General features: G+C 38.8%; 1 protein-coding gene across 1 annotated transcript; it reads right to left on the reverse strand.

The window, feature by feature from the left end:
• Positions 1 to 142: 142 nt before the first annotated feature.
• Positions 143 to 21,780, reverse strand: LOC106164957 (SCO-spondin). Its single transcript, XM_087001746.1, has 25 exons — positions 21,516 to 21,780; positions 19,810 to 19,980; positions 18,742 to 18,906; positions 17,855 to 18,019; positions 17,199 to 17,363; positions 15,043 to 15,207; positions 14,587 to 14,751; positions 12,581 to 12,745; positions 12,036 to 12,304; positions 11,344 to 11,587; positions 10,974 to 11,138; positions 10,163 to 10,327; positions 9,526 to 9,681; positions 9,031 to 9,195; positions 8,346 to 8,510; positions 7,778 to 7,942; positions 6,977 to 7,141; positions 6,403 to 6,567; positions 5,881 to 6,045; positions 5,398 to 5,562; positions 5,004 to 5,168; positions 3,015 to 3,167; positions 2,618 to 2,758; positions 1,927 to 2,331; positions 143 to 1,310 (listed from the first exon to the last, which is right to left on the reverse strand). The coding sequence occupies exons 1-25, from the start codon at positions 21,763 to 21,765 to the stop codon at positions 1,234 to 1,236; spliced, it is 4,506 nt and encodes a 1,501-aa protein (XP_086857872.1). The 5' UTR covers positions 21,766 to 21,780; the 3' UTR covers positions 143 to 1,233.
• Positions 21,781 to 21,838: the final 58 nt, after the last annotated feature.

A 21,838-nucleotide genomic window follows, 5' to 3' on the forward strand; every position in this document is an offset into this window, starting at 1 on the left:
TTCTTTTTATCGTAAAGGAAGATTACAAAAGTTATCATTTCAAACAATTGATAACATTTCAATGCGGGGCATCTTCAATTATCTAAACTCTTGGTTAAGTATGTTGAATGTTTCACCAAAAAATTGTTTGCTCCATTTTGATTAGCGGACGTTGAAATTTTACCGATCCGAGTCCACTTCATACGCCAGGGTATGTGATCTGTGACAACCTCAAGCCGTGTCTTATATTTTTGGTTGATATGTACATCAAAAATGATCAAGTCATTTAAGAAATATTTGGACTTGATGTCATAATTGCATTCACGGTTATTCTCATCTATTTATCAGTATGTGCCCCTTTTCTCTTATCGTTCCAAACATGATATATAACATTCGTATTTTGTCAAGTTTTTTTCCCGTCCTTTCATTATCAACCGAGTATCTGTCAATGATACATCTACGCGGGTGTTATGAAACGCTTAGGTGGTGAATATTTGCTAATTTATTGTGCATTTATCGATTGTCAGCCTTTGTTTCACTAACAACAGATGGCAGCTTACGAAAGTTCCCGTTAAGGCCTAAGAACGAAGATTTAGAATATAAGCATATCCTTGTGTTTCTGAATAGGCCTCTTTGCCCACAATCACTATCACCACCATCCAATTCTTTAAAAAAGTGTTTAACAAAATGATTGCGTGTGCAAATAAACATTGTATTTTCCCAACGTTATGATGAGGGGTTATTTTCAATAAATTAAATATTTATCCACATGTGGGTTTTGTGCCATTAGTAGTCGCTTCTTAGTAAAGAAATGTATATGCTGGTTTTTTACGTGGATGAATGTAATCACAAAGTTTTATGAACCTAGATCCTACAATCAGTGTCTATATAGTTCATTGTATTAACGAACATGCATTATACATCTCCGTGGATGTCGTCGTAAGCACACTGCCAGTGTTGAGATTCCTGTTTAAATTGACTGTGCTCGTACATAGCTTTGTGTAGAGTCTAAACGATTCCTTGTAAGACATAAAACATTTTAGCCTGTATGAAATTCTTGCAAGTATTGTTAAGTCGAATACAATAAAATTTGATTCAAGTAAGTTTTCCTATTTCATACAGTGGAATCAGATTCCATGAGAGAATAAAACTTAAGGTTGTATTTGTAACAAGAGAATCCCTGGGGTCTCCGAACAGTCAGCAATTTTGAGTCAATTCAGTCAATCGCATACGGACCTTTTCTTCCTTGTCAGATTAGCCATAGCAAATCAATTTACCAATAGTCAGAACACCTCTTTCTTGCACATGATGAGCTGGCTGGTATGAACTTCCTGTAAAAGTGAGAATTTATTTTACCCAAACTGAAAACTTAACGTACTTATTTATCCTACATTAGGCCTAGATTCTACCTTTTGATGGTGACATATAAACCTTTTACGTTCAAGTATTTTAATAGCATATATGAACCTTATATATATAATAACTTAGATCGATTCTCATATATCCTTCAACATTCAGTTGTATTTGCATTATACGTGTTAATTTTTTTGTTGTATTTTAAAATAAATTATGAATACTATTATTATTATCATTATGACTGCATAAACAAATGGTGATCTACGCCACTTGCAACCAGCCACTTGCAACCACAGTTTTAAAAACTGCAATTTTGTAGAAAACATAGCATTTTTGTTTAGATCTTGATAACGGTCGAGCTAAAACTTCTTAACAAACAAAGGCCCGAAAGAAGACGTGAAGCGACTGCGGTCATGGGCATCGTGTAAAATTTTAACTCCTCTCCATTTTACTTAAACGAAAAAGAGTAACATGACACTGAAGAGTAACGTAATGTTTTATGTCGCGTCACTACAACTTCACTATAACTAATATAAAATTGATCTAAGTGACGTGTAAGGTTCCTACGGGCCATCGAACAGTAAAAGCTACCTGTATCGCCAATCTTGACACCGGTAATGGGGAGATCGGCTCTGTTGGTTACCAGCCCGGAGTCTTCTCGCCAAGTCTCGTCATTCTTGTCACAATGGCATTTCAAGTTGTCCACGCAAGATCCGGTCATGCCGCACTCGCACATACCACTACCCGGGGAGGCACCAGACCAATAGTTGGCCATCTCCAGTGACCGGGTAAGCCAGTACGTTAGGGTCATATTCTTCTCGGGGTGGTGAATGGCTGCTCCGAAACATTGCCACGAGAGGTATTGCTGGCAGTTCTGTGAAACGTCGACAAGTTTTGCCACTTGCTGCACAGAGGCTTTGTTGTAGGTAACATAACGGAATCCCTCTCCAGCACCTTCGAACCCTTGGATGTGGTTCTCACCTTCATTGTCATGACCTAACGAGATACAGAAACGAAATGGTTATACCTTGCAATTTTTTCGTCTAATTGTAAATATTGTACTCATCGTATAATGGCACCATTTTATGGCAATATTACAGCAAAATGTCAGAATTCAATCATCTAAACATTCCTACCTATATGCAGGACCCAAAATAAATACAAAACGAAAATAATTAGTTGCTATTTAAACTTTGAACTGCCATCAAAATATATTTCAATTGCAATAAATGGGGACGCCTGGCGGACTCCAATCGTGTCCTTTGCTTCCATGCATTCTTACCTATGACCGTGTAAGATGCATCTTCTGTCAGGTTGCAGAACACCGGGAACTGTTCCAGCGGGCCGTCGGGGCCGTCGGGGTCCACAAAAGTTTCTGTGCTTTCAGAGAGACCACGTTTCTTCCACTGGTCACACGAAATAGCTGTTGTAAGAAACAGAAAACACGATACAAGGTAAGCAACTCGTTAGTACGGTTGGAATGGACAGGAAGGGTAATAAGCGCTCATGGTTTCCTGGATGCATATTACATGTATGATCGAGCGTTATACCTAAAGGACCTTTACTTGGAGAAATTTCCAAACTTAAAACGTATCAGTGTCGTGAATATACCAAACTTTACCCGTAAATTGAAAAAAATTATTAGATAAAAATTAATTAGATAAACATTAATAACGTGCCTGGTTCACAAGGGAAAACGTTGCACTTGATGTGGATGACCGGGTTGCCTTCACACTTGTTGTAAATGGTACAGCTCCTGGTTTTATACCGAACTCCTACCCCGCATGTTTTGCTGCATTGGCTCCAAGAACTCCACGAAGTCCATTCTGGAACTGTAACAAGTACATATAGAAATACAAACAGGAAGTATGGAATTGGCACACGTGGTAATAATTTAAATGTGCACAATCTTAAACTTTAAACGACTGTGCATGCTTACAGGGAATCATACAAACATTTGAAGAGAGTAACTACATTTACTATGTTCTGACCGTTGACTTATGACATCATACAGCATATCATTACAACACAACACGCCTTGTTGAGATGTAGTCACTGTAAAATTGAAAAACATAAAAAAAAATGAAATTACAAAGGTACTGCAGATTAATCAAAAACACTAGTAAATCCCAAAGTAAAATTTTACGAAACCATTTTGTCTAAAACTTAAGTCATTTTCGGTATTGCAAGTGTGACATTATTTGGAACATTCTTATATTGAAAGTAAGAACTTGCGGTATCCTTACTTACGGTATTAGAAGTGTGACATTTTAAAGAATGTTTTTGAACTGAACTTAAGAACATTTACGTTATTAGGTTAAACAAAGGTTAGTTCTTACAATAAGTGGTGTCAGCGGCTAAAATGTGCGAAGTATACTGAAATACGTGCTTCAGATACGCTACGACCTGAAAACGAGAACTAACAAAAGGTTCGCTGACACTAACCCTCCTAAACGATATCACTTTACACATAAACGCTAACAGAATTAGTTCGTGTTCAACTAAAAAGCTGCCTTGCGATCAAATATAGAGTTTTAAAATACAATTACAAACGGTTACCCCTTATAATACAATGATATACACCAGGCAAAGCATAGTGAAGCTTTGAGTGAAAAGACATGGGACTAATTCACAACATGAAATTATCCTGATTAAATCTGCACCGTTACTGAATACTGAACGCTTTGAATTTTTAAAAAGCATAATGAACACTAAAAAATTCATTTAAAAACTTATAATCAAAATAAAATGCTTACTTTAACACCTACAGTAAATGGAGATGCGTCTGCCGAGAATGGAGTGTATCGTGTACTGAATGTGGAACATTCTATGCACAATCTAGTAGAGGTTCCAGGCCAATGAGACCTGGCCAACACCCATCACTAGATTGAAACCGCCACTACCCGTCATACAATAATTTGGCCCAAAAACGGTGAGTTCAATGGGACTGACAAAGCGAGAGGGGCTATAAATCTATAGTTTATTTTGCATTATCCTGGAAACAACTTTAAAGATATTTAAAAATACAAAAGAAAGTGACAAGTAGTTTCAGCACATACCGTACCATGATTCTGCAGTATACACTGGTTCTTATAGTATTTAATACTAATATTGGTGCCATCAGGAAGGCGTCAACATCCAAGGCGGCTGAACTCCCAAGTCGAAAGTACGTTTAGTATAGAGAGATAATTCTAGCATTTTGTCTCTTTTTCACACAATATGCACTCAAAATAGTTTGTGCATATACATATCTTGGCTTTCATCGTCCCAAATTCACCCATAAAATATAGCACAGGTGCTGTACTCAATACTGATTTCAGTTAGCCATCCGATGCACATGATGTGTAATTACTCTGTGTAATAACGGTTAACAATGTTTCAGTTATACCAATTCTGTGTCAAACCATTGTACAAACATTTAAATTGCTTTTTACAATTTCCACACATGCATACGTTCTGCGTTGGTTCTGGTTCGAATATATAAAACATGGCGGTTCCAGAGAACAAATAAGAAGGCTGCCCTCACTGCGCCTGGATCCTAAATATGGAACGATTACATACTTTTGCCAAACCAGATAACGTAATGTATTGCCTAAGCACGTTTTACACCGTGCCGTGTTCTTTAGAAACAACGCAGCACAAAGTAATGACACGTTGACGTTACTTACTTGGACATGGTTGTTCGTTGCAGGGTTCCATCTCCCCCCATATCCCTGGACAGTCATCTCCTCCATGAAAAGGTCCCACACAGGTCCGATTTCTAGTCCTCGTCCCGCCGGCACAAGTTACATTACAGTTGCTCCAGTTTTCCCATTCAGTGAAATATCCATGTACTTGTTTGCAAAAACATATCAAAGATTTATTTGCTTTATTCAAGATTCAAACTTGTATGTGACTAAACGTGTTGAATTATTCGGATGGCAGGCATTGTAACCAAATAAACATATATAATGTATAGTATTAGACTTGAAATCGTTGACAAAGTAATTAATGAGGTAGTTGAAGGAAAATTTAATAGTCTAAGTTGTCACAGTGTCATAAATGTAAAATGAATATTCTTACTTGGGCAAGGGTGTTCATTGCATGTTTCTCTTTCCGTTGCGGCGCCCTGGCAGGGAAGACCGCCATGCTTTGGTGGTTGACAAGTGCGGGTCCGAACGATATGTCCTCCCCCGCAACTGACCTGACACTGACTCCATGGTGACCACTCGGTATAAAACCCATCCACTGAAATATTATTGACGAGCGAGTGAGTAAGGGACTTATCGATTAAAGAGGTTGAAGAGGGAAAGGATTCAGGAAGATCTACCTAACATTTAAAGCAGGTTGTTGGTAACACTTTTCACCACCTGGGAAAGACAGTAAGCAGTAGTGCATAAGCTGGTTGCAATTGTTCATTTGATATGTGGCAGTGAAAATAGGTAAAATGTGTGTTTTGTCGTTTGACAACTGTCAGGAATAAAGTGGTTTATTTTGATTGATATTTCAGTTCAGTTAGTTAACAGTAGGCCTATTTATTCAATTAATTCAATATTGAAAATGTACCTGGACAGGGCAGATCACTGCAACCTTTTGTCTCGCGTAATTCGCCTCGACATGATTTGCCGCCATATTGAGGCTCTACACACGTGCGATTTCTCTCCTGTAAACCACCACCACACGTCACATTACATTCTGTCCATTCCGACCACTGAGTGAGGTGACCATCAACTGAAAACATGCGGGATCATTGTTCATATCAGGGGTATGGTGTCTTTGAAACTTTTAATCTAAAACATTAACTTATCGTTATGTTCTAAACGGCAAGAAAAAGACGTTCCTCATATAAATTTACCGTAAGTGTAAACAACCCCACACGTTCGAAAAGGCTAAAAAGTATTTTCTTATCTGGTTCACATCTGATCTCATACAACAAAACTGTTTAAAAGTTTAAAGAGGAAAAGCGATGGTAAAGATGCTATCATTGTATCGACAAATGGCTTCAACCTATTTTTAATATTAAGGTAGCTCTCTTATTTATTATTTATTTTGCATTTTGCATTTCATATGATGATTTTAAAGGTCTACCTGGGCAGTTTTGGACATTGCACGATCTGTTTTCATGTAATTCGCCATGACAAGATTGGCCGCCATATTGAGGTTCTACACACGTGCGATTTCTCTCTTGTGAACCACCACCACACGTCACACTACATTCCGTCCATTCTAACCATTCAGTGAAGTAACCATTCACTGAAAACGTACAGAAATAATGTAAGTAAAAATTAGTTTATCTATAAAACGTGCTTCTTTCTTTTCATGGAAGCTGGTACTTAAATAGTCAGAAATTCGTTTTTAGTTTAATACTCTCAAAGTACGCTTTACAAATACCTGCATACACCGTATGCGTAAATCACAAATTGCGATGATACAGAGACAATTTGAAAATACGATGGATAAGGGTTTTTAATAAGACACATAGGCACACAATTAATAAAGATGAGGCGCGGGGATGATAATAATAGTTGATTGCAATTTTCCTTTTAGATTATTTATGCTAGTACACTTGCATGCCAGAGGTGCTGAAGATCATAGATCTAAGTGACCGATAAAGTCTAAAAGACTCGAACTAGAGAGAAAATTGCGAAAAGAACTAATCTACCTGGACAGTGTTGGCTATTGCAAGACTTGGATTCGTACAAGGTGCCATGGCAAGGTTGGCCACCATATTGAGGTTCTACACACGTGCGATTTCTCTCCTGTGAACCGCCACCACATGATACATTGCATTCCGTCCATTCTAACCACTCAGTGAAGAACCCATCAACTGAAAATGTATTTGCTAAAGATAAAATGCATGCTTGTGGATTTGAAATGCGTGCACACGATGCGTCAAATTGTGGTGCATTTGGAAACGCTACATGTACATTTGTTGGTTTATTTATCTTTTTACTGACAAAAAAAGAGCGAAATTCCAAACGGAAAAGCATACCCATGTTAAATAGGTAATATTTAAGATGTATACGCATTAACTTTTTCCCCAACGGACGGACGGAATCAGTGTCCATAAGAGGGTATTGCAGTTTGCTTTTGATTATGCTTTTACAGAATTACTAAGGGCCGGAATACCCGCCTCCCCCAAACAAACTCATGTCTACTACAACTTGATTCCCTTTCTCCCTGACAATTGTTACTAATGGTATTCCTTTTGTTAAAAGCAAACGCATAAAAACAAACTGTGGCGTACCATAAAGCGGATTGAAATGCAGATATTAGAAGTTTGGGGTTTAAATATTTCAGAGCTGTATGAGGTGTAACCAACCTTTCGAAGACGCCCTTTCATCCCTTCCCTTTCCACTAGAATTAACTTGCCATGCATCTTATTATTAATTACTTTCAACGCAAAAGATCCATAAATTGACTGCTAATCAAGCATTATTTGTTATGCTTTCATGTAATGTACCTGGGCAATGTTGTTCGTTGCAAGATCTGTATTCGCGTAATTCGCTATGACAAGATTGGCCGCCGTATTGAGGTTCTACACACGTGCGATTTCTCTCCTGTGAACCGCCACCACACGTCGCATTGCATTCCTTCCATTCCGACCACTGAGTGAGGAACCCATCAACTGTAAGTATTAATTTACGTCTGAGCGTCTGCGCAGGCAGCATTTAGATATCGCTGCGTTTAAGACACTGCATTAGATACCACCCAAGGCCCGATCCTGCATTTTTTATTCTTTTTTCGCTTCTTGTCTATTTTTTTCTGTTTTCATTTAATTTAATATTTCATTTCTTTCTTTTTCTGTTAGCTGTTTGTGACATTAATTGTGACGTTTGTCATGTGATTTTAGGTGTACATATCTGAAGTAAACTTATTTTAAAAAATACACCTGTGCTTTTGTGTATCTTCATAATCTTTTAAATATTAACAATGTCTTTATTGTGAGCATTATCTTTAAGAATTATTACGGTGATAAATTTTTTTTAAAAAAAGCTTATCCTTTATTTAAGTGTATTTTAAAAGTCTACCTGGGCAGTTTCGGATATTGCACGATCTGTTTTCATGTAATTCGCCATGACAAGATTGGCCGCCATATTGAGGTTCTACACACGTGCGATTTCTCTCCTGTGAACCACCACCACACGCCACACTACATTCCGTCCATTCTAACCATTGAGTGAGGTAACCATCAACTGGAAAATATCAACGGGATCATTTGAGGGATTTTTGTGGCACAAAAAGAAGTTTAAAGCTTTTGATGCTTTACTAACGACATGAACTTATTAAAAAATTCTTATCGATCACATTCGATACTTCTTCAAGAAAATAATTCTTTTCACGTTGGATGATGCATTGTCTTTGAGGAGGCATTAATAATTGCTCAGGGGTTGTAATATGCTTTGTATTGAGCACAGAGTTTGAATCCACAAAAATCCCACTAACGGTCTCTTTGATTTTTAGGATTGTACTGTTTGTGCAGGGTATCAATTCGTTATTCGTCAGAGTAGGCTATTGGTCTACACATGTATCTAGAAATAAAGGCTCATGGAGTCTGTTTAACCATCGTGTCAAGACCATCAAAAAAGGCTGTGCAATGTGAAAAATATCCACTTAGTATTTTGAGTACAACAATCTACCAAAAGCATATCAGACTAGATGTGTTTAATGTTAAATCCAGCGTGTATTGCAACCATTGGGCCCCACTGACTTTACCTGGGCAAGGTCGTGTATTACAGGGCTGCTCCTCTTCCCAAGGTCCCGTGCAGTTTCTGCCATTGTATCTAGGGCCGTCACATTCGCGGGATCGTCTCTGGCTACCACCACCACAGCTGGCACTACAAATGCTCCAGGTAGACCAGTCCATGAAAACACCGTCCTCTGTGGTAAAGAAAAAGAGGCTGTCATTCTATGACAGAAAAAGAGCGTGGATAACCCAGACAAAATTAAGGACGACCTGAATTTTGAGCAAATCAGATATTTTTCGCGCTCAATTTTTTCAAATGGACAAAAATAGAATCGGTATTAGTTTGATTTGTGCCAATATTTTGCGACCCCAAACTTAATGCTGTAGTTCTGCTCTTAGACTGCATAAATACTGTTGATTTGATTTGTTGATTCTAACACACACACACACACACATACACACACACACACACACACACACACAGAGAGAGAGAGAGAGAGAGAGAGAGAGAGAGAATATTTTACCCGGACAAGGATCTACATTGCAGTCTCTTCTTTCTTGTGACTCTCCCTCACAGAGTCCGATTGTAGCGTCACAGTTCCGGTACCGGATTTGATATCCCCCGTTACACATGGCGTCACAGGAGCCCCAAGTTGACCAAATTGTCCACATCCCTGGCGCTGTGAGTAGTAAGTTCAGAATTTGTTAATCAATTAATGGAACCATTCTACAGCCGGATGTATATTTTGAAGCATATAGTCTAGTATTTACCGGTATGTATGTACCGGTATGTATGTATGTATGTATGTATGTATGTATTTTTTATATAAAAATGAAAAAAAATTAATGTGCAGTGAAGTATGCGCAGTATAAATGATGTAATAGGAAATGATGTTGTGGACATTATTAATACAAAAACCGATCCTTTTCACATAATTAAAAATGATAAATTGTTTTATTATATCCTGCTCTTCGGACTCTATCCCTTTTATTCTCGTCTTTAATTTTTGCAACGGCCTTTGTAGAACATGAATGTCTTGGATTTAAGTTACCGGTACAGAGATAATTTTCATGAAAGGATCTATATATGAAATTGTTTTGAAAAATTTCCGCTGAATTTTTGCAGATTCATTTTACATTTTACCCCATGTTTTACCCTACCTGGGCAGGGCATTTCATTGCAATCACGAATTTCCTCGTCCAACCCTTCACAGTCACGTCCGCCATGTTGACCTGGAATGCAGCGACGCCTGCGTCTCTGTTTCCCTCCACCGCAGGTCAAGTCACACCCTTGCCACTCCCCCCAATGTTCCCACACTCCATCCACTGAAAAAAAGAGCATCTGAACAGTATATCACTTCACAAATCTATGAAGATATTTAAAATCAATTCCCGTTGCAATGCAATTTCAATTAACAATCGTAATATCCATTAACTATTTTCCGGAATCTGATTTTTACCTTTGATTACTACCGAATATTAAATAACACACAAAGCAGGAGAAGCACATGCTTTAAGAACCAATTATTAATTCGCCAGCTCTAATTACCAAATATTTCATAACATTCAAAGCAGGAGAAGCTCATAGTTAAAGAACCAGTAATAAGTGAAATAATTAAAAAAAAAAGAAAAATACGGTGCGTACTGTCTTTTTCAGAGGACTGACATAATCAGTGGGAATAAGGCATGAAGTTTAAAGCAGTGCAGTTGATAAAATGGAAGTCCATGCAGAGTCCAGAGGAACACCACAGCGAGGACATACAATTGAAGAGTCGGCTTATTCAGCAAGAGATTGGAGAGAAGTAAGCAAATATCCGCATGTACTGTATGCGGAGTCAAAGAAGCACAACCATCTTGACCCCCTGTTCCTCTTTCGGCATCTGCAACAGATAAAGCCATTCCTTAAGAGGCAAGGTTGGAGAGCAAACTTGAGAATAAGAAAATGAAGTCATGGCGTCCAGTTGACGTCTACCTGGACATGGGTTCAACCCACAGTCCCTAATTTCTGTGGAGTTGCCATGGCAATGTATTCCACCAAACAGAGGCTGAGAGCATGCTCGCTCTCTGGTTTGATTCCCGCCTCCACAGGTGGCGCTGCATTCTGACCATTTGGACCAACTTGTCCATTCGCCATCGACTGGAAACAAACGGTTTCACTAAAATAACTGCCTTTCACTGAACATGTTAATATGGTGAAATCTTAAGTATTTTGCCCGAGAATGATGAAAAGGTGTCTGTCATGAACGAGAGCCAGAGATCATCTTTTAAGGCTAAATTGCACATACCATTCACACACCCAGACTTCCGAAATTAATACAACAGCATTCATTCTCAATAAACGCCTTTTTCTGCTTCCAACGAAGAAGACATCAGACACCATGTATTTTCACCTGGACACTGATGAGTGGAGCAGTTTCGTTCTTCCTGTGCTTTTCCAATACATTCCGCACCGCCGTACCTCGGTGGAGTGCAGTTTCTGTAGCGTGACTGCAATCCACCGCCACAAGAGACGCTACAGTTTGTCCATGCGGACCATTTCTCCCAGTAACCATTTACTGTGAGGGATGAAATGCAAAAATAGTTATACATTCACTATCATTGATTATTAGACGGAACTTCACGGAAGCTGCCTTGACCGAGCACTCATCTATGCATATCGTTGTCTTCCTTTTTTTATTTTCATCTCAGTCGCCCACAATTCTAATTTTTGAACAGTATTTCAACTGCGGACAGTTTGAAATAACACCTCTTTGTAGCCGTGAATAGTATTGAGAATGTTTTTATAACATTAACTTATACAAGACATTTAGTATAGGCAAAGGTGGTTATTTGATTGTGAGGGACACTCCACCAAAATGAATTCAGCACGTTTTAGGATACTTACAAGCCAAATGTCAACTTCACCTTTTTTTATCTAAAACAATGCGTGACACCGTGTGTTTCCTAGATAACATTAAGATTTTTGCTGTGTCAAAGGGAATTTTATTTGCAACTTTTGTCATTAAAAAACATTGCACGTGATTCAAATGCCAACGTTTCCCCTTTTGTTTTGTTTTGTTTTCGATTCAAACCAAGACGATATTATACACCATGTATTTTCACCTGGACATGGCTGAGTTGAGCAGTTGCGTTCTTCCTGTGCTTTTCCAATACATTCCGCACCGCCGTACCTCGGTGGAGTGCAGTTTCTGTGGCGTGACTGAAATCCACCGCCACACGAGACGCTACAGTTTGTCCAAGCGGCCCATTGCTCCCAGTAACCGTTTACTGTTAGGGTTTGCATGCAAAAATGGTAAATATTCGCTATCATTGATTATAAAATCATTAGATGGTACTTCACGGAAGCTGTTCTGACCGGGCACCCATGCATATTTAAGTCAAAATTAGACTTCTGCTGACATAAAATAACCACACATTTTATTTTGAATAAAAATTTAAAAAACAATCAAAAATCAAAGAAAATGAGTCTGGACAGACGCCCTGAAAAGATAACAAGTACAAGTTTTTGCACCCCCCCCCCCCCCTCCCTTCACAGCTTAGAAAAAATGACAATTTAATATTAATAAAATCACATTTTACCTGCACAAGGTTCGGCATTGCATTGTCTGCTCTCTGCCTCCTCTCCTTCGCACTGCCGCCCGCCATGCAGGGGAGGTTCGCAGGACCTGGCGCGCCGTTGGGACCCGCCCCCACAGGTGTGAGTACACTTGTCCCACTCCGTCCACGGCAACCAGTAACCGTCAACTGTTCGAGAGGAGGTTGGCCATGACGTAAAAGCACTTATCATATTTTATAGTGTTGCAAAGTTAGGCCTACGACCATTGCAAGGGCCATTGGGTTGTCAGTTGAAGGAGAAGTAAAAGTATCAAAGTAAAAAGTGCCACATATAGGCTTTCTAACCACTGGTACATTTATCTAGTGTTGGGTATAAAGCTGGTTTGGTTATTGGGGTGTGTAGAACAAAATGTTTAGCTTTCGTGAGGGATAAAGGGTGACGCCTAAAAGTAAATGGGATTTGATAAAGAAACTGCAAAGGTCGACGTGAAGCATGTTTGAAATCAAACAGTTCTGGAAGTTCTACCACACAAAACCCTTAACCATGAGGTGAGCATTCAGCAATGACTACACGTATGTATATGCACGTCCACGATACTGGTTATCATCTTTGAAAGTCTGTCAATATTCCTGTGTGTTGAATTACAATTAATGGGGGTGATCTCATGTGTAAGGGGATAGATATTGTCTTATTATAACAAACAATTGTGTGTTTCCAAACATTCCTGTGTATTTAAAACTTTTTAATTCTTGGCCGAAACTGACACTCAAGCAGCCCTTAAATCTGGGACACAGACATACATGTACAGTCTGTTTTCCAGCTGAAAAGAAAGCTCTCAGAATAGTATTGTCACGTTTTGGGTCATCTCAGGGATCATATACGGCACACACACTAGAGAAATACACAAATTGTTCTTCGTCGCAAATTTTGATGGGTCAACAAAAACGGGCTATTGTACGTTACCATCATTTCTGTTTTCAACTTCAGTACAAAGCATGAATCTCCCAAACACGCGAACTATACAAATCGTTCAATTTCGGGATTTAAATACCTGAAATACACGCTGCTTTTCATAAAACAACAAACCGAAGGAAACCGTGTCATTTGAGCGGGAAATCACAAATGTTATGACCCATTCCTGTTTCGATTCCTTCAGAAACCAGCGACAGCGAAACCACAGCTGGCGTGTAGTTTCATTTCCCCATAACATAACGTAAATAGTGGAGAACTCCAATGATGGCGTAATGACCCGGTCACATGAATATTAAACGAGAATAATTAAATTAGCTATATCCGGTTCCCACTTTTTGGCGTGTAACTCACGAAAAACGATTTCATGTCATCGCTGTTTAACTGCCGATTCAAGTTAAGTGTACTCTTTATGATACTTTTTATGTGTTAAATGTTACATTTTCAAAATTTTATGAATATAAAGCAAAATACAATGCATGTTCTAAGCGAAAAGGTTGTGCACAAGAGATGATTTCATGTCAACGCTGTTTAACCGCCGATTTAGGATCGCAGCGTGCTTTCCCATCTTCAGGCCTACCCAACTACCAAACTCGGCACCGAATGATCCCGAATTCACCGGTGGATCGGACCCCACTACCCGTTTTCAAGGTGTGCGTCAGTACGCATTTCACAGTATCATGCCCCGAACAAATTTTGAGAGGTGATGCAATACTTTCCAACCCCGTACTCTTTCCTGATAATTTTTAAATGGGCTTAATGTTACATTTTCTAAAATTTATGAATATAAAGCAAAATACGATGCATATTCTAAGCGGAAAACGTGCTCACAAGATCGTCGCCATGTTGAAATTTTGATGCCCATGTCCCGATGTTTTTACCCAGTATCGTGGACGTGCAGATATAGATAATATAAAGTAATTCTAGGTCGGAAAAGTGCATTGTGTTATTTTCATCATTATAAAAATTCCCATTCCCATGCAGTTTTGTGAATATCTCTCTCTTGGCTTATCTCTGGATTTTCTTATTTTCCGGAAAATTCATTCAAATCAGATCTTACCTGGACAAGACTGAGGATTACATGATCGCAATTCTGTGACGTCACCAATGCAGAGGGCGCCACCGTGCTGAGGTTCTTTGCACTCACGAGAGCGTACTTGACTCCCGTTCCCACAGGTGACATTGCATGGTTCCCAAGAATTCCATGACATCCACTCGCCATCCACTAATGAACGTACATTAAGGTATTTTAGCTTAATTGAATTCAATTGATCTAATGTCGATTGCATTTGTAGGTTTATAACGTCAAATGGCGGCAAAAAAACTTTCACTAAAAATACTTTAGCCCTTGATGGACGGACAGTATACCTCAAAGAGAAATCAAAAAGCAAGTGGATACCGATAAATAGATTCTTTCTGCAACAAAAGGTCACAGCAAATTTTATTTGTATCATGACTGTGCCTCTTATTTCTCAGTTGAAAATTATATACATGTACATGTTTTATTAAACGTTACCTGGGCAAGGGGCGGCACTGCAGTTTCCAGTTTCCGAGTCCGGTCCTTCACAGGGGTAACCGTCAAAAAAAGGCCCGTAGCATGAGCGTGTGCGATTTCTGCTCCCGCCACCGCAACTGACGCTACACTCGCTCCATGATTCCCACTCATGCCACGTGCCATTCACTAAAACCAATTACTTGTCGTACTTATAAAATGATCCAGATATTTAATACCTCTTTTAGAAGAATAATTCTTTTAGCAACTCAAGGGTATACACTGTAGTATATGGGATTTTCGCTCAAATAATTTTCTTCGAGAAATATTCTCCTAGTGAATTATTGCATGACCTGTCTTTGCTCTTAGATTTGATATTTTGTGCCATTTTTTTATAAAATCACTTCATTCAAAACGAAAAATGATTAATTTAAACAGTCCTGATCATAGCAACATTTGTGAAGGAAGTATCAACATTAAGTGCATTACGGACCCTATTTTTTCTCCACTTTGATAATTACAGTTTTCTGACGGAAGCTTTAAAATGGGCTGTGCACTTATTTAACAAATGAGGTATTGTTTTGGGTGAGCATCGATACATGTGTTTGTAAAAGCACAGTCAAGAACTAAGTGACTAGGGGTGACACTAAGTGAAGGTCGCATTCAGAACCAGCTGATCCGCAGACTAACTAGACCGATGCTCAAAAATGGCAGGCACTTGACAATGGATTCCTGCCTCCCACGCGCGCCATCCCAACAAGGACAGAGTGAATTAAATTTGGACACGCGCCATCAGTTAGTCAGTGGATCAATTGGTTGTGAATGCTCTCTTAGTTAACCAATATGGCCACGTTCCCAGGAAAATTGGCGTCACCAGAAGATCGTTTTTTAAAGAACGCATGCTTCAACAGTTTACCTCATAACGTATCCGTGTACTCTAATTGGCTAAACTGTATCACCGAGCGTTACATATTTTGTCGTTCGGTCATATTCACCAATGCTAACTTAAACACGGAATATCAGTAAAATGGAACGGTAAAATTTGGTGTGTTAAAAACACTTTATTATAATTCAGAATACAGGCATTATTAAATAGTATTTATGTAGAATCTATTATATGTAATATTTATTTCAAGGAGCGGCATTGTCACGTGAAGAGATGTCATTGAAATATTGGATTGTTTGCATCACTGACTTATGAAGTCATCATGTGTGATATCCGGAACGGTGGGGAGACAGGCAGATTCGTGGTTTGTTGTTCAGCAACTACTAGTACATGTATGTAATTTACCTTGCCACTCTCTGTCTACGATATGTTAATAGATAACTCGGCTTACTATAATAAATGGACAGCGTTGCCTCCGGATTTGGCCATATTGCCCTCTCAACCAGTGATCATTTGTATGATATTTTACGGCGCGCTGTTTATCCCTACACAATCTATTCTTCGGTCTGGTGACGTCGGTTAACTTTCTGGCTAAATCAATTACGATGCAAACATGGCCATGTTACGCTGTTACATTTACAACAACAACGACAGTTGTAAAAGAAAATAATAATCCTTCTATGTTTTTATGATTCTGTGTTATTCTACAAGCAGCAGAGACGAAGATTGTGATCAAACTATTGGTCACTTATACATGTATGTGACCAATAGCCAAAAGCACGTAAACAAAGATACAACACAGTTACAACAAACGTTCAAAGGTGGTATGCTCTACCATATGCTTTATGCAAATATGTTTTAACATATTAAACCATCTTCATACTCAATACTAAGATAAATGTAATCAAGAAGGTATCAGACAGGTTGAGGGGTCCTTTTTCAAATTAGTATCTCGCCCCTACCTAAAAGGTATTGCATTCTTGACATAAGTCAAAAGTGCTCCATTTTTTTGGGAAAAATTTCCCGCGGGACGGGGAACTCTTTTTTCATTCTTGACACCTTGGACCCGTAATTAAATGTGATTAACATCAAAATGATGAAAAATATTATATTTCATTTCTTTTCTTTAATAAATACTATCAGTTATCTTTGAAACCAATTATCTATCCTCTGTCTTTCCATTTTCATGGCATTCCCTATAGGAATCGCGCCTTAAAGAATAATGGATTTCTTTAAAAATGCTGTATCTTTCACCGTGAAATATAACTTGCAATTCATATACTAGGTTACGTACCTCCACATTCTTGTATGTTGCAAAAACTGGCCTCCATAGATACTCCGACACACTCTGCGCCGCCATGTAACGGAACCCTGCAATCTCTGGTCCGCGTTTTCGTCCCGTTCCCGCAGGGTTTTGTACACCGAGACCACTCCGACCAAAGTTGCCATGCTCCATTGACTAAAATTTACAAGTAGTTGTAGTACATAAATATTCAGCTTTGATCGTAATACAATTAAAAGTTAACTTCCTGGGATTTACCCACTAAATGGATTTTCCCAGGGAAAAAGGCAGTTTTCTCGTACTCAAAAAACATTTATCTATCCCTCTCTGCACTTGAATTCGACCTTGAATTGAATTTATGAATGTTGATTAAGTTTAAAATGACTTGCCAGTCATTATAACCGGCGACCATCTTCCTCAGCTCCGATTGAAATAACATTATCAGATACGCCCTTCACAAAATTCTAGAAAAGGGGTTAAATTGTTTTTAATGTGCATGTTTGGTTTTTTAAGAAGCTGTGAATGATAAAAACAAGCACTTGGAAAGTTTTTAAACAAAACAAAAAAAAAAAAAAAAAAAAAGAAAGAAAGAAAGAAAAAAAACGCGCTTTCTTTCCTTCAGACTTAAGTAAATAAGAGAAATAAGAATTATAACAGGTTGTCAATACCTGGGCATGGTTGCGTGTTACAGAGTTCGGTCTCTGCATCTGGGCCTGCGCAGTCGTTTCCACCATACAGAGGCTCATCGCAAGTCCTGTGCCTGGTGCGACTTCCTGTTCCGCATGACTTTGAGCAGTTTGTCCAAACGCTCCACTCTCTCCACATTCCTTCAACTGAAACAGGTCGTGACTAATTCGCCATTTCACACAACAAATAGCTACGTGATTAAATGAAATGCGCATTAAGCGTCCCAAGGGCAACGTGTATATTTCCTTTTTTGTGTAACTCGGTGCAATTCTGCTCGCTTTTGATTTAATACAATTAATTGGTTTAATATAGTTGAGAAGAATCATATTTTTGTTTTCTTTAAAAACGACAAACAACCGAAATAATTAAAAAATTAAAAAGTAATTTGCTGCCCTTTGGATTCTCATATAAACAGTATATGTTATCGCCTAACGAATACGCATCATAGTTGCAGGTGAGGTAGGTGTTGGTGACATTGTGTTAGGGTTAGTGTTTTATTACTAAGCAAGCGACCTGAGAGATTAGACCTTCTTCCATATCCAAATCAAAATAGCCCCACAATAATAATCGACAAATAAGAGACATCTAAAGAAGATATAGAATGATTTTTTGCGATCCGTGTTTTTTTTTTTTTTTTTGGTCATGTCGCATTATCGTAAATGGGTCTATTCCCTTTCAAACATTGACTACAGGTTAACCTAGGCATACGCATCAACTAACACTTTGGTTTCTACTTGGGCCTAACACCAAAATCCACGTTCGAGTGCCACGGAAGCGTTATTGTTCGACATAGCAAGACTGACAGAACAAATGGTCGACACGACAGTGGCAGCACAGGGAGGGGTAACGTTAACAGAACGCTCCATACCGGGACAGTAATGCACGTTGCATGGCTGTTCTTCGGTTGTGTTTCCAATACATTTCTTGCCCCCGTGTACGGGATCAATACAGCTTCTGTGTCGCATGTGAGTACCCCCACCGCAAGACACTGGACATGATGTCCAGGCAGTCCAGTCTGACCACAGGCCGTCTACTGTAATAGGCGATAAGATATAGGTGATAGATGGACATGAACTACTACGGGCGCATTCAGAGCCAATTGATCCGCGGACTAACTAGTATGGCGCCACACTCTTGAAAGCGTGCCGAGATTAATTTGCTCTGCCCTTGCTGGGGCGGCAGGCGTGGGAGGCGGGAATCCATTTTCACGTGCGCGCCATATTTGATCTTGTCCGCGGATCAACTGGTTCTGAATGCACCCTTAGCCTTTCGAGTTTAAAAGTTTTCAATGCCTTGCATATGTCAAAATACTAAAAAGTGTTTTCTCAACATACAACGAATGGGCAACAACAACAACAACACAAAGTCAGATAGCCTTTTTGGAGAAGCCCAAGTACTATTTTCGTAGTAAACTTGCAATTGTTTTTTATTTATCATTAGTTAACGATGGCATTACTACTCAGCGTTTTTCTTATTTCGGTAAAGGAATTTCAAATAAATATTAACACTTGGTTGATGTTAGTAAGTGCTCTACGCTGTGATAGGTAAGTAATAAATAATTGCCATGTCTATGTTTGTATGTGTCTAGTCATTCAATTATATACAGTTCTTGAATCTGCTGTCTACACAGATAACTTATATCGCAATCCCTTTGGGTAGAGGGAACTAACATGCGGTAAAGCAAATAAAAGCAAACGCCATATGTTTTATCTATTCGTTATTAATTTTTTGTTGAAACCCAAGTATCTGGATAATTCAAATTGCAGCTACTACCCTACTGTACGATGTATTGTACTGCATGATACCACATTGTATTGCATTGCCGTATATTGAGAATTGCGCTGTATTGAATTGCACGTTATTATCGTATTGTCAGTTTATTGAAGCATTTACAACTATAACATCACAATCTCAAGAAAACTAAATATGTACATACCAGGGCAAACCATTAAGCTGCACGGCTTGTCTTGCGTTTTGTTTCCTTGACAGTCAGCCCCACCCCGTAATGGCGCAGGATGATCACATAGCCTCGAACGCACGCTCGTGCCTTCCCCACACGATACAGAACATACGCTCCAAGGTAACCATGATCCCCAAGCACCATCCACTATAAATTATAAATAACATGATTTCTAAAATTAATAATTTTTTTTTTTTGAAAAAAAAAAGAAAAACATAAACTTGATTCTTTTTCTGAATGTGTGACCAACTCTAAAATGACACAGCCCAAATCAAAAATCACAACGATAATTTTTACTTTTCACCAGCGGTGCAAACAAGCAGGTCATATAGACCTTAGGTCTAATCTTCCTCTATAACTTGATGTTTTTTACCAAGACACGCACATATGCATTTCACGTCCCTGTTATCTAATCTCTGCCTCGGACCAGCAGTGCCGCCGTAAGGTTTTTTCTTCATTTTAACATCGCCACATTGTCTCGTTACAGGTCGAGGGAAGCGTCTTTCATTTATAATAATGATTTATGTCTGTAATGGCAACCTCGAGGTTGAAGCACAACACTGTGGTCCGATAGGTCTACTGTAGGCATGATTTTAGACTCTTCGTAAAATTGATTTAGACTGAAGCGTCATATCCCGTTCCCTTTTCTCACATCACATTTTGTCTGAGTCCAGCAGCTCGCTTGTTTTGTTGTTCAGATAATGAGGCAGGGTATTCAGTCGGGCAGAAAAAGGATGTGCACAAAAGACTGCATCATTAGAAGATATGATAAACTGGAACAAGGTTTATTTTCAGAACATGGAGGATGGTAGTTCCACCAAAACTCGTGTGTGAAAATCTTCTTGGAAGTCATTTGTGCCACTCTATGTTTTGAAGGGGCTCGAATCTTTTTTGTGGCATACAATCCCAGTTCTTGCTTTTCTTTCTCGATGTGTGGGAGGCTGGTATTTGCACACAGCTTTCGGTAATACATGCAAAGCCAGTTGTTGTGTCCGACATAAAGATCAAAAAGATATTTTATGAGGTCACATGATGTAACGCGTTGTCGCCGACGAGTTCTTGAGTAATATGGCGTCAGGTCGAAAACACGCAATGTCCTATTGTGGGGCCACGCGTGAATTAAGGGTAGGCCTACTAAATTTATATAAGTGTGGGACATTCATTCCATATGTAAAAAGGTTCATTACATTGTGTCATACTGCTTTAAGGTAACATACAGTAATTTGCAACGGTATCTTGGGTATGTCATTGAACGGTGCATAAAACTAATTTCATGTCTTATAGCCAGTAAATTCGTGTATTATTGATTGGAGTCTGATCAGACCATGCTTACTTAAAATGTTATAAATAACAGACATACATTTGAGCGATTACGTTTTGATGGCTACATTACATGTTCCATGCTTAACCTTGATTAGCCGATCTTGAGATTGACCTTGGTTGAAAGTTTTTTTATTTTTGGCCATAATGACTGCTTTCACTGCTGACGCGGAAAACGAATATTCAAAAATTTGCATTACGCCTTTTTTGTAATGTTTTCATTTTACAAACTAATACTTTATAATATGTCTCTTAAAACAATACTGCTGTTGATATCTACTAAAATAATTATCAAACGTCCATTTAAAATACACCTCTGATGTACAACCAAGATATGATTCCCCACTAATGTTCGGACATACCTACACAGCTTACAGCTGCCATACCACAGATCCCACCTTGGTTTCTTTTTCGCTTGCAGTGCTGCACACTGGACTCATTGCCAAAGCACGTGATGACGGGGAGGTTCGTCTTCGAAAGATGACTGTCGTCAAAAGCCACTGAATACGCTGCAAACAAGGGATAGTAATTACCGTTGAAGTTGATGACACTACAAACACGTACATGCAGTTCCCTTCCATCAGTTTTTAAAACTTCATTGATAAACATCATTCCCTTTCAATCGTTAGGAGAGAGAGATAGAGAGAGAGACGTTCATAAGAACGGAAGGGCACTAAAATCTATT

The sequence above is a fragment of the Lingula anatina genome, chromosome 1 (genome assembly GCF_051362555.1).
Source record: "Lingula anatina isolate TDL-2025a chromosome 1, LinAna3.0, whole genome shotgun sequence".
NCBI classification, from domain to species: Eukaryota; Metazoa; Brachiopoda; class Lingulata; order Lingulida; family Lingulidae; genus Lingula; species Lingula anatina.

Excerpts from the sequence above, each read along its gene's own strand:
- LOC106164957 (XM_087001746.1), bottom strand. The coding sequence starts at position 21,765 with ATGATGTTTATCAATGAAGTTTTAAAAACTGATGGAAGGGAACTGCAT. Across the intron at positions 11,588-12,035 it reads AACAAAACAAAAGGGGAAAC|TATAACTATTTTTGCATTTC; the intron begins GTTGGCATTTGA and ends TGATAGTGAATG. Across the intron at positions 6,046-6,402 it reads CAATGTCCAAAACTGCCCAG|TTGATGGTCACCTCACTCAG; the intron begins GTAGACCTTTAA and ends GCATGTTTTCAG.